Source organism: Lithobates pipiens, unplaced genomic scaffold (genome assembly GCF_037356315.1).
Source record: "Lithobates pipiens isolate NorthernLeopardFrog02 unplaced genomic scaffold, aLitPip1_a1.2 Scaffold_24, whole genome shotgun sequence".
Lineage (NCBI taxonomy): Eukaryota > Metazoa > Chordata > Amphibia > Anura > Ranidae > Lithobates > Lithobates pipiens.
The window spans coordinates 11,670,594-11,683,969 of record NW_027507786.1 but is presented as its reverse complement, the minus strand read 5'-3'; the positions used below and the strand labels follow the sequence as shown (position 1 = coordinate 11,683,969).

At 45.7% G+C, this 13,376-nt stretch overlaps 1 protein-coding gene across 1 annotated transcript in view; it reads right to left on the bottom strand.

The window, feature by feature from the left end:
* The window catches only part of NAV2 (neuron navigator 2), a gene marked incomplete in the record, with an annotated part of 348,087 nt that overhangs the window by 43,581 nt on the left and 291,130 nt on the right, over positions 1-13,376 (bottom strand). The window contains 3 exon segments of the mRNA XM_077453608.1: positions 2,740-2,814; positions 4,063-4,086; positions 9,524-9,576. Of these exon segments, the coding sequence (XP_077309734.1) occupies positions 2,740-2,814; positions 4,063-4,086; positions 9,524-9,576 (152 nt within the window).

The following is a 13,376-nucleotide window of genomic DNA, read 5'->3' as shown; positions in this document are numbered from 1 at the left end:
GACTTGTGTATACTCCCTTTAGTTTGACTTTGTAGGACCTGTTCCTGATATATGCACCAGACATGAACACCATGTTTTCCTGTGGATTTTTGTCATCCTTAATTGTTTTTCTTGCAAAACTCAATAAAATGTTGTTATAAAAAAAACAAAAAAAAAAAGCTACAGATGTGAAAATATTGAAAATGGCATGAACATATTGGGGCTTCGATGAGAATGTAATGATTGTGTGTTACATCGGCCTGAATCCTTTGTTTAGAAGAGAGGGTGGGGTAGGAACTCTTCATATCTTTACCATATTACAGAACCAGATACTATGACATCACTCACCGTCCACCTCCAAATATGCAAGCCAAAGAAAACTGAACAGGTCACTGTCCCTTTAAAGAAGAGTCTACCATGGGGTGCCAATATCAGCTGGCATGTGGAGGAGGCACCTGGCCAATAAACAGGCAGGTGAGGAATGTGTCTGGGAGGTGATGGAATCTCTCAGAAATCTCACACTCTCAGAATGGAGAGACGATACCAGAAACCAGCAAATACCAAGAGCCTCACACGGCTATTGCTACAAGTTATTGCTACAATCAATTTTGCCTTCCCTTGATCCCCCCCCCCCCCCCCACAATCAACATGCCAATGACCCTTTTCTATAAAACCTTTCCATTTTCATTATATAACTTATATTAGACCAGTGGTGCTTCTCTATGCCAGGGGTCTCCAAACTTTCGAAACAAAGGGTCAGTCTACTGTCCTTCAGACTCAAGGGGGCCAGATTGTGGCCACAGATTAGAAAAGGTACCAATCTCACTGGAAGTAAGCAATGCCCTATCTTTGCTGTCAGTGGGAGGAGCGGCGCCCCATCGTTGGCGGCCTCAGTGGGAAGAGTGGCGCCCCATCCTTGGCAGCCTCAGTGGGAGGAGCGGCGCCCCATCCTTGGCAGCCTCAGTGGGAGGAGCGGCGCCCCATCCTTGGCAGCCTCAGTGGGAGGATCGGCGCCCCATTGTTGGCGGCCACAATGGGCGGAACGGTGCCCCATCTTTGGCGGCCTCAGTGGGTGGAACAGCGCCCCATCTTTGGCGGCCTCAGTGGGAGGAACGGCGCCCCATATTTGGCGGCCTCAGTGGGAGGAACGGCGCCCTATTGTTAGTGGCCTTAGTGGGAGGAATGGCAGCCCATTGTTGGCCTCAGTGGAAGGAAGTCTGCCTCATCGTTGGAGTCATTGGGAGGAATTCTGCCACTTTAATGTGGTCAGTGGGTGAATTATTTTCCATTGTTGGCATTGGTGAATAAAAATAGCACCCCCAAGGGCCAGATAAAAGCAAGCAAAGGGCTGCATGTGGCCCCAGGCTGCAGTTTGGAGACTGCTGCTCTATGCTATGCAGACTGATCACGGTTGGCAGGGTGCTGCCTGAAAACATCTCAGCACTTCTTTCAAGAGCCCTCAGCCCCAATGCAACCAATGGGTTGGCTCTTGGGAGAAGTTATGCAAATATAAAAATGCCCTGATGAGTGGGTATCAGTCTGGAGAAGTGGGCGGTCCTAGTCAGGCTGTATTTACAGTTAATAACCACATGTGATGCTGAGCCTCCATGATTGAAAAAAAAAAACTGAAACGTAATGAATAAAAAGGGGTGGGTCCAGGGACAGTCAGGCTGGGGAGGAAAGATCTATATGATGTTGGGTGTCCTCCACCCATGAAACTAGGCAGGCTCTGACTTGCTGCCGCTTGTAATGCACGTTGCGAGAAGCTCACAGTGTGCAGTAAAACAAGAGGAAGCCATTTTAGTCCAGGAGAGGAGTCGGTACAATTGTGCAAGACTGAAGGGGAGGAACAGCATTGTGTTATATAACAAATTTGTTTTATTTGATAACGGTCCTATTGAAGGTGAATCTTTTCTCTCTTTATCTTTACACAATTCTATACATCAAAGCCTTTGATCAGCATTACAGATCACTGACGTGTGATGACTCAGGCGTCTGTTTCATCCCCTATATATATATATACATATATAGCACCAGCCACCTGCGTGACATGCTGGACAATGAGAAGAGGACCGGCCCTCTGCACATCGCCTGTTTCTATATATACACCAGAAATACCTGAGAGGAAACGGCCGAGACACAAACACCTCTCCACTCATTACATTACACATCACAGGAATTGCATGATCCCAAAACACGTTCACTGGAGCGCAGCTAACTCGCTGCAAATCCCCGAGCAAACAGCAGAAAAAACACGAGGACACAATGGGGAGCAGGATGTGAGTCTTCTCCATTGTACTTCTAACATAACAAACAAGGAAGAGCGCGAGAAACAACGGCCAGATGAGGTCACCTCTGACCCGCCACTACTTCATATCACAACATATTTGTTTTATGGAACTCTAAAGGGCCCATTCACACTAGGAACTGCGTGTGAATCGCACAGGGAACGCTGTGTGACCCCCTGTAGGATTCACATGAATTTCTGTGCAGTGCAATTTCAGCCCATTCATTTTGAATGGGCTGAAATCGCACCGCTTCAAAAGTATTGGGATGCACGGCCTTTTTTAAAACACACAACACTTTTGTACCATGCGATCTCCGGTGCAGGGCAACGCACTGCAACTGCGGACCTGCGTTTGGGGTGTCGTTAACTTTTCAATGACCCCCAAGGACAACGCAATTGGAATGCGGTAAGCCTTGATCACCTCTGGCCTTGGAAGGGGTGAAACATACGGATGAACACAGAAATGAACTTACGTTGGCACTAAGCTGGGTTGTCAGAGCGGAAACCTTTTCTTGCGAGGCATCGAGCTCTCTTCTTAGCTTGCGGATCTGGAAAAAAAAAAGAAATAAAAAAAAAAAAACATGATTACAAAAGATGGCTGCTGCAAGAATATATTACATTTTGATGCAATCTAGATCAGGGGTCTCCAAACTTTCTAAGCAAAGGGACAGTTTACTGTTCTTCATACTTTAGGGGGGCCGGACTGTGGCCATCAGGAGTACAAAATGTCCCAGCATCAGTGAGCGTAAACAATCCCCTGTCATTGGTGTCAGTGGGAGGAATTGTGCCCCATCATTGGTGTCAGTGGGAGGAATAGTGCCCCATCATTGGTGTCATTTGGAGGAATCATGCCCCATCATTGGTGTTAGTGGGAGGAATCGTGCTCCATCATTGGTGTCAGTGGGAGGAATTGTGCCCCATCATTGGTGTCAGTGGGAGGAATAGTGCCCCATCATTGGTGTCATTTGGAGGAATCATGCCCCATCATTGGTGTTAGTGGGAGGAATCGTGCTCCATCATTGGTAGGAATTGTGCACCATTACTGGTGTCATTTGGAGGAATTGTGTTCCATCATTGCTGTAATTTGGAGGTATAGTGCCCCATCATTGGTGTCAGTGGGAGGAATTGTGCCCCATCATTGGTGTCAGTGGGAGGAATCGTGCCCCATCATTGGTGACAGTGGGAGGAATTGTGCCCCATCATTGGTGTCAGTGGGAGGAATAGTGCCCCATCATTGGTGTCATTTGGAGGAATCATGCCCCATCATTGGTGTTAGTGGGAGGAATCGTGCTCCATCATTGGTAGGAATTATGCACCATTACTGGTGTCATTGGTGTAATTTGGACCCATTGCTCGTGTCATTGAGAATAATTGTATCCCATCATTGTTGTCATTGTGCCCCATTGTTGGCGTCATGTGGAGGAATTGTGCCCCATTGTTGGTGTCATTGGAAGAAGTTGTGCCCCATTGTTGGTGTCATTGGAAGGAATTGTGCCCTATCGTTGGTGGCATTGGAAGGAAATGTGCCCCATCGTTGGTGGCATTGGGAGGAAATGTGCCCCATCGTTGGTGTAATTGGTAAGAAATGTGCCCCATTGTTGGTGTAATTGGTAGGAAATGTGCCCCATTGTTGGTGTCATTGGGAGGAATTGTGCACTTCATTGGTGTCAGTGAATAAAATATTGCCCCAAGGGCTGGATAAAATCAAGCAAAGGGCCACATCCAGCCCGTGGGCTGTAGTTTTGGGACCACTGTTCTAAAGCATCAAGAGAACATAAAAAGAATGTAATACTCACCTCAGACTGACACTTCTCTTCTGGCTAAAAATGGAGAAAGGAAAAAAAATAATTTTTAATTCATATTAGGAAACAGCAGAGTGTTCAGAACAGGAAGTGATGAGAAATCTCTCCAGTGGGGGACACAGACAAAAAACTATTTTTTTTTAAACGGTGGGGGAGGGGGTCACAATGTCTAACAATGTTTTTTTTCTGCAGATCTTCCTGTATCAGTGACAACTGCTCCGCCCACGTTTGGTCCAGGTGTCATAGGCACAGGAAGTTAAGAAAAATCCGCCCCCAATGGGGTCACAGAAATAACAGTCTGACAGAAATGTTAACATTTTCTAACATATTATTTTCACCCTTCACCTTTAAGGCCCCATTCATACCTGAGGGTTACTCGAAGCTCCAACACGCTCAGGGAGAAAACAAAACAAAACAATTACTCTCTATGGAGATGGTTCACATCCCCCACACCAAGTCACCTGAAGCCAAATGCCTGAAGCTCAAAAGGTTTTGGAACTACCTTTGTAGCTTGATTCGGGCAGGCTGGTGCTTTTTCGAAGTGTTTTTTTTTTTTTCCTCCAAAGAATTGCATTGAATCCTGTGATTCGCCAGTTTTTGAACGTTTTTGGAGTGTTTTGTGCTGGTTGCTAGAAGCCAGCACCCACCGGCATCCTAACAACCAGCAACTCATCCCTGGTGGCACCCGCTGGCTTCCTAACAATGATAAGTCATCCCTGCTGTCAGTGATACTGAAAAAAAAAAAGTGTAAGCACCACCCCCCCCCCCCCCCCCCAAATCCATACCAGGCCATTCAGGTCTGGTATGGATTTTAAGAGGGGACCCCAAACCTTGGCTCCTCGGAAAATCTATATCAGGTTGGTCTTTAATGGATTTTAAGGGGAACGTCACACCAAAAAAAAATTACATAGGGTCCCCCCCTATAATCCATAAAAATCAATACCAGACCCTTACCCAAGCATGTGCAGCCTGGCAGGCCAGGAAAGGGAAGGGGAGCGGGGGGAGGGTGCGGGAAGAGCCCACCTGGCCAAAGCATCTTGTCCCCATGTTGATGAGGACAAGGGCCTCTTTCCCACAACCCTGGCCTGGTGGCTGTGGGGGGTGCGTGCGGGTAGCGTATCTGAAACTGGAAGCCCCCTTTAAGATGTGGACCCCCAGATCCCGGCTCCCCCCCCTATGTGAATGAGTATGGGGTACTTAGTACCCCTCACTCATTCATCAAAAAAAAATGTCAAAAATAAATAAAAACACAGTTTTGGATAAGTCTTTTATTTAAAAAAAGGGAGGTCAAATGCATCACCTCAGTTGCTAACTACCCTGTTTCCCCTAAAATAAGACCTAGAATGAGTGTCGGTGATGGCTGCAATATAAGCCCTACCCCCCAAATAAACCCCATCCTCTTTCCCCCAAAAATAAGCCCTACCCTGAGGATAAGACATAGAAGGACTTTAACTAGGGCTTATTTGGGGGGGTAGGGCTTATATTGCAGCCATCGTCGACAATCACGCTAGGTCTTATTTTAGGGGAAACAGGGTAGCAGCAAAGCATTGGAAGCATGGGGCTTTAACTCTCCAGGTAGGGGATATGGGGGGGGGGGTATTTAATGAGGATTCTAGATTGACTTTAAATAATTGTAATAAAGGATGAGAGTTTTCAGCTCTTTGATCTTTTATAATGCTTCTCTAATTATTTTTATGTATATTTTGGTCTAATGGAGAGATGGAGTGTCTACACGGAGCTTCTATCACAGGATTTTTTTCTTTCCATTTTATTTTGTATATAAAAAGACAAACCCCACCCCCCCCCCCCCAAAAAAAAAATAGAATGTTAAAGGAAAGTGGCTTTGGAGCGTGCGGCAGGATTAAGGCACCCAAGGGGGTGGGGGGGTGGGGGGCTTTCCCTTGAAGACGAAGTGATACAATGTAGACATCACCCAGTTTAAACATTTATCTTTTCATCTCCTAAAAATAGAAGTGGCGGGTGTGAAGTGCACAGACTTGTTACCTTTCCCTTATTTGGGCTGTTTGCTTTTTTTTAATAGAACCTCGCTGGATCGGCTCATTTACTGGCAGGGAATTCTCTGGCAAGCAGAGCCCCCCCGAGTGCTGGAGACGTTAAACACTCCCGAGCCGCAGATCTCAAACAATCTTGTTAGAACAAGAGCCGCCGTTGTCTCGCATTCCTGTGCAAAATGACGAGATGGCTGAACAATAGAGGCGCGATGGGGAATGGGGCTGTGTCTGCATAAAGGGTGACCCATCTGTCCGCTCCCGTCCTGGCCTGGACAATGTACAGCCCCCCCCCCCGCTTCATAAGGATACTCGGAATCGACATCATTTTAGGGCAAAAGGGTCGTTCATCCAAAAATTAATCACAAATGTATCGCTTGTAGACAGTGCTGGGACAAGGTTATGCAGGGTGAAAAATGCCAAACTGCGCCTGCCCGCTGGGTGGAGTAAGGGTTGGGGGTCAGAAGGCACCTGCATCCATGAGCGGCAGAGCTTCTTGTGCTGAGAGTGTGCGCTGCCATCATACTAACAAGCAGTGGCGGCCAGTCCATAAGGGACGCAGGGGCGCCGGTCCATAAGGAGGCACAGGGGCGTGGCCCCCCCCCCCCGCGCCCCCGAAAGTTTTGACCAATAGGAAATTGATTCATAGAACGATTTATTTTTAAATAAATGATAATGCGACTATCATTTTTGAACATCTTAAAGTAAAAAAAAAACTTTATTCATATTATAATTTATTTAAAAATAAATCGTTATATGTGTGTGCAGTGCACTGCGGGGCTCTGGCAATGTTTAACAAGCATGTGACTACACCCCGAGCCTCTAATTGGCTTGCCCTGAGCCCCAAACCCTCCCACTTTTGACTTTAGCAAATCAAAAATTTGCCAAGCGTCACTTCCAGTTTCCCGGCCAATCAAGAGGCTGAAGATTTGGAACAGGCCATTCAGGTCTGGTATGGATTCTAAGAGGGACCCCAAACCCTCGGCTCCTCGGAAAATCCATATCAGGTTGGTCTTTAATGGGGGGTTTTAAGGGGAACTTCACACCAAAAAAAACTTACATATTATCCATAAAATCCATACCAGACCCTTATCCATGTTTGCTCATAGACTGACACTGTTGGGAGTGTCCCCCCTATTATCCATAAAATCCATACCAGACCCTTATCCAAGTTTGCTCATAGACTGACACTGTTGGGAGTGTCCCCCCTATTATCCATAAAATCCATACCAGACCCTTATCCATGTTTGCTCATAGACTGACACTGTTGGGAGTGTCCCCCCTATTATCCATAAAATCCATACCAGACCCTTATCCAAGTTTGCTCATAGACTGACACTGTTGGGAGTGTCCCCCCTATTATCCATAAAATCCATACCAGACCCTTATCCATGTTTGCTCATAGACTGACACTGTTGGGAGTGTCCCCCCTATTATCCATAAAATCCATACCAGACCCTTATCCATGTTTGCTCATAGACTGACACTGTTGGGAGTGTCCCCCCTATTATCCATAAAATCCATACCAGACCCTTATCCATGTTTGCTCATAGACTGACACTGTTGGGAGTGTCCCCCCTATTATCCATAAAATCCATACCAGACCCTTATCCAAGTTTGCTCATAGACTGACACTGTTGGGAGTGTCCCCCCTATTATCCATAAAATCCATACCAGACCCTTATCCATGTTTGCTCATAGACTGACACTGTTGGGAGTGTCCCCCCTATTATCCATAAAATCCATACCAGACCCTTATCCATGTTTGCTCATAGACTGACACTGTTGGGAGTGTCCCCCCTATTATCCATAAAATCCATACCAGGCCCTTATCCATGTTTACTCATAGACTGACACTGTTTGGAGTGTCCCCCCTATTATCCATAAAATCCATACCAGGCCCTTATCCAAGTTTGCTCATAGACTGACACTGTTGGAGGGCTGGAAATATAGTGATAGCTACAGTAAATTATAATAATAATTTGTAAATAAGCAGATATTTAAAAGTGCAGCAATAATCAGAGTTATGCTTTAAAAGCTTATTGTTAGGTGGCATTGTTCCCTACAGCTGGACTGCTGCAGATGGAGCTCTGGGTGGTTCAGGAAAGCAGGTACTCTGGAGCACCAACACGGATCACACTGGGAGCTAGAGCATGAGCTTTCCCAGGGCGCGGAATCTAAGAGCCAGTGGGTGTTCACCAGGGCCCCTGATGGTGGGGATGGACTTCGCTACAGTCTGGCTCCTGATCGCGGCCCCCAGCTCACGCTCACGGTAGACTAGTGGAGGATAGAGAGGAAGCAGCAGCCTGGGACAACAAGGATAGTCAGGAGATAAGCCAAAAGGTCAGGGCAACAAGCAGATAGGGATAGTCAAAGAACATGCCAAAGGTCAGGATATGAAGCAGACGAGGACAGTCAAGAACAAGCCAAGGTCGGTAAACAGGATCAGACGTAGGACACCCAGCAATGAGCACACGGAAGCCAAACGCACAATATTGATCAGCAAGGCTTGGCTTGCAGTGCACAGGTAATATAGTGTTCCTAATTAGAGGCTGGGGTGGAGCCATGCTTGAGGGAAGATTACTCAAGCATACAGGTGAACAGAGACTGGCCTCTAAGCAAACAGACAAGACCACTACTGCAGAGTCATGACAACAGCGCTCCCAAACCACCCCAAAGATGCTGCTTGCAGGACTTTTCCTAACGTCCCACAAGCGTACCGCCCCAACATGAAAAGTCACACTGAAATGAATAGGAGGCAGTTTTCAGGTGCTTTACAGGCGCTTTTTCTAATGCTAAAATGCCTGAAAACCGCCTGTGAAATGGGTCTTACTAAGACTGGAGAGCGGAAAATCTGGTGAAGTTTTGCATAGAAACCAATCAGCTTCCAGGTTTTAATGTCAAAGCTTAATTGAACAAGCTGAAGTTAGAAGCCGATTGGCTACCGTGCACAGCTGCACCAAATTCTCATGTTATAAAGCACTGCACAAACTGTTGGCGCTCTACAAGTCCTGTATTATAATAATAATAATAGTAATTCTGAGTGCACCAGTTGTAGTAAATCTCTCCCTATTTAGAGGAGGATGAAGCTAAATCTGAAGGCTGTACAGCTATGACGGCTCCCATAGCCCTATGCGGTTTCCTTTCCAGGGATTACAATACATACAATGTTTCACAAACTCCTGAATGAAAAAGGGTCAGAACAATCTGAACAAAACCAAAGTCAGAGACAAGGTATAAAGATTTGAGCGCCTTAGAATAGCCGGCGGTGTCAATAGCAACCACGCTGATCCTTTCATCCCTATTCTACGCAGCAAATGACGGCTGGAATTTGACTCCCATAGACAAAAGCATTTGTCTTTCATTCTCCTTCATTCTTTCCTTTTACAAATCAGCTTTTATTCGCTAAAAAGGTGCACCTATGGCGATACAGGCATCGTACTTACTGTAGAGTAGACAGACGACGTGCTGGATACCAGAGAGAGGGAAGAGCCGTGAACTGCAGGATAAAAGACAGGAGATAGGGATCAGAGAGTGGCAGGTGGCTGCTTTGTGTCTCCATCAGATATCAGACATCTTTGTAACTTTTTTTTTCCTTCACAAGATATATACGGATATATCTCCCACTATACGGGAGATTTACTGACATAAGAGAGAGAGAGGAGACTAAGGAAATGCTATTTTTATTAAACCTTGTCAATGTAATAACTCCCAATGTATCTTTGTATTAGTTGTCACCTACCAGCCCAAATCTGAAATCAGTCTTGCAATAGGAGTGTGCGAAGTTACTTGGAAAATAAGGATAAAAAATACCATTAATATAAACCGGAGCTAAAGACAATTAGTGGCATTGTCCATGGAAAGTCTGGCCGACTTCCCTTTAACTCTCAGACCTAGACCAAAAATCTGCGAAGTTCTTCCCGTTTGCCCCCAGTGTTCTTCAGTTGGGTTTCTTTGGGGAGTAGGTGCGTTTAGACACGGACTTTCATATTTGGTGGAAAATAGGATGACACTTTGCAGGTGTTTGTTGTGGCCTACGGGGAGTCTCTGCTTAGACACAAACACTGAATAAGCCAGGACAGCGAACCGGACTGGCAGGTTCCTCTGTGTGTTTGTGTGTCTCGGGGTGACGTAAATAGCCATATAATTCCAGCATTGTAACCTGACACAATGAGATGAAAAGTCACTTTCCTTATCTTAGGCTAGGTATCGCAAACCGCAGTCACCTGTACAAATCACCATTTTTTTTTTTTTTTTTTACAATGGACGGCTAATTTTTAAGGTTCAAGAAAACTATATATACTGTATATTTTGCCTGGGGATTCCAGCTACGTATAGTTAGGATTTATCTGTATTTGGCCCAAGAATTCTGCCAATGTATAGGTGGCAAGTCTTTGGCTCATGGATTCCAGTTATGTATGGTTGGGAACGTTGCAGACTTGGCCCAGGTATTCCAGTTAGGTATAGTTTGGAACCCCCCGGATTTGGCTGGGGATTCAAGCTATGTATAGCTAATGTTTCTTCAGATTTGGACTAGGGATTCTGGCTATGTATAGTTAGAAACTCTTCAGATTTTGCCCAAGTAGTTTAACTATACATAGCCAGAATCCCTAGTCCAAATCTGGAGAAACATTAGCTATACATAGCTTGAATCCCCAGCCAAATCTGGGGAGTTCCCAACTATTCATACCTGGAAACCCTGGGCCAAATCTGGGGAGTTCCCAACTATTCATACCTGGAAACCCTGGGCCAAATCTGGAGCATCTCCAACTATTCATACCTGGAAACCCTGGGCCAAATCTGGAGCATTTCCAACTATTCATACCTGGAAACCCTGGGCCAAATCTGGAGCATTTCCAACTATTCATACCTGGAAACCCTGGGCCAAATCTGGAGCATCTCCAACTATTCATACCTGGAAACCCTGGGCCAAATCTGGAGCATTTCCAACTATTCATACCTGGAAACCCTGGGCCAAATCTGGAGCATTTCCAACTATTCATACCTGGAAACCCTGGGCCAAATCTGGAGCATCTCCAACTATTCATACCTGGAAACCCTGGGCCAAATCTGGAGCATTTCCAACTATTCATACCTGGAAACCCTGGGCCAAATCTGGAGCATTTCCAACTATTCATACCTGGAAACCCTGGGCCAAATCTGGAGCATTTCCAACTATTCATACCTGAAAACCCTGGGCCAAATCTGGAGCATTTCCAACTATACATACCTGGAAACCCTGGGCCAAATCTGGAGCATTTCCAACTATACATATGGGAAACCCTGGGCCAAATCTGGAGCATTTCCAACTATACATACCTGGAAACCCTGGGCCAAATCTGGAGCATTTCCAACTATACATATGGGAAACCCTGGGCCAAATCTGGAGCATTTCCAACTATACATAGCTGGAATCCCTGAGCCAAATCCAGAAAAACTCTAATTACACATAGACTACTTGGGCGAAATCTGGGAGAGTTCCTATGTATAATTAGAGTTTCTCTGGATTTGGCTCAGGGATTCCAGCTATGTATAGTTGGAAATGCTCCAGATTTGGCCCAGGGTTTCCAGGTATGTATAGTTAGAACCTCTTCGTATTTGGCCAGGGATTCCAGCTATGTATACCTAGTGTTTTGGACTGGGGATTCCGGCTATGTACAGTGGGAAACTCTGCAGATTTGGCCCAGGGATTTCAGTCATGTATGGTTGGGAACTACCTGGATGGGGATTCAAGCTATATATAGCTAGTGTTTCTCCAGATTTGGACTAGGGATTCTGGCTGTGTATAGTTGAGAACTCTCCAGATTTGGCCCAGGGTTTCCAGGTATGTATAGTTGGGACCTCTCTGTATTTGGCCGGGGATTCTAGTGTTTCTCCGGATTTGGACTGGGCATCGCGGCTATGTATAGTTAGGTTTTTCTGGATTTGGCCCATGGATTCCAGCTATGTATAGTTAGGAACTCTCTAGATTTGGCTGGGGATGGGAACTCTCTAGAATTGGGCCAGAGATTCCAACTATGTATAGCTAATAATTTTCCGGACAGGGCCCAGGGATTCCAGTTATGTATAGTTGGGAACTCTCTGGATTTGGCCCAGGAATTTCAGTTATATATAGTTGTGAACTCTCCAGATTTGACCTGGGGATTGGGCTATGTATCGTGCAGAACTCTCTAGATTAAGCTGGGGATTCCAGCTATGTATAGCTAATATTTCTCCAGATTGGACCCAGGGATTCCAGCTATGTAGAGTTGGGAACTCTCCAGATTTGGCCTGGGGATTCCAGCTATGCATAGCGTAGTACTCTGGATTTGGCCAGAGATTGTAAGTATAGCTAGCATTTCTCCTGATTTGGACTGGGGATTCCAGCTATGTATAGTTAGGAACTTTCCAGATTTGGCACAGGTATTGCAGCTATGTTTAGTTAGAGTATATCTGGATTTGGCTCAGGGATTCTGGCTACGTATAGGTGGGAACTCTCTAGATTTGGCCGGGGATTCCAGCTATGTATAGTTAGGATTTCTCTAAATTTTGCCCAAAAGATTCTGGCTATATATAGTTGGGAACACTCTGGATTTGACCCAGGGATTCTGGCTACTCATTTGCTCAATGATTCCCATCCACTTGCCTTCCAACTGGCTGACTGCAGCTGTGACATCAGTGCCATTACTCCAGTCACAGCTGTAGCAGGGAGCGAGAATCGGAGAGTGGGAAAGTGCCAGGTAGAGGCGTGCCCTGTGCTCTCTCCTTCTCCAGCACCTACCTCCCTAATAAGAAAATAACAATCACAGGTGGAAAATGTGCATATTCAATTCTAATATTGTGTAAGAAGGGGCACATGCATAGTTTTATGTCTTGTACAATGCGAGGACGGAAGGATACGTGGAAAAAAGATTGTATACAGTAAAACTTGAAGCGTGACAAGCACAAGGTGCGGGTTTGAATTCATTCTCACAGTACAGCCTTCTTTTAAAGTCTTCCCTTTGAACTCCCTGCACCAGTGATACCATCTAAGTGGAGACCCCCTTTGTGCCTCGAGTCTCCTCTGAGTTACACAAACCGGGGATATAATATACTATCTGCTTGCAGATAATACCACTGACAGCTCCATGTGAAATTGAAGTAGGGAGATTTGGGATATCTAATCCCTTTCAATGGCTGACAAGACGGAGGGGGGGGGGGGGTCAGAGATGGAATGGAAGAGTGTTTTGTGTTTTTGCCTAAGGCTGGTAATGTTGCAGGAAGTCTGAAGAATTACTCTGCGCACACACACAAAAAAAACGAAAAATCCTAGCAGTGAAT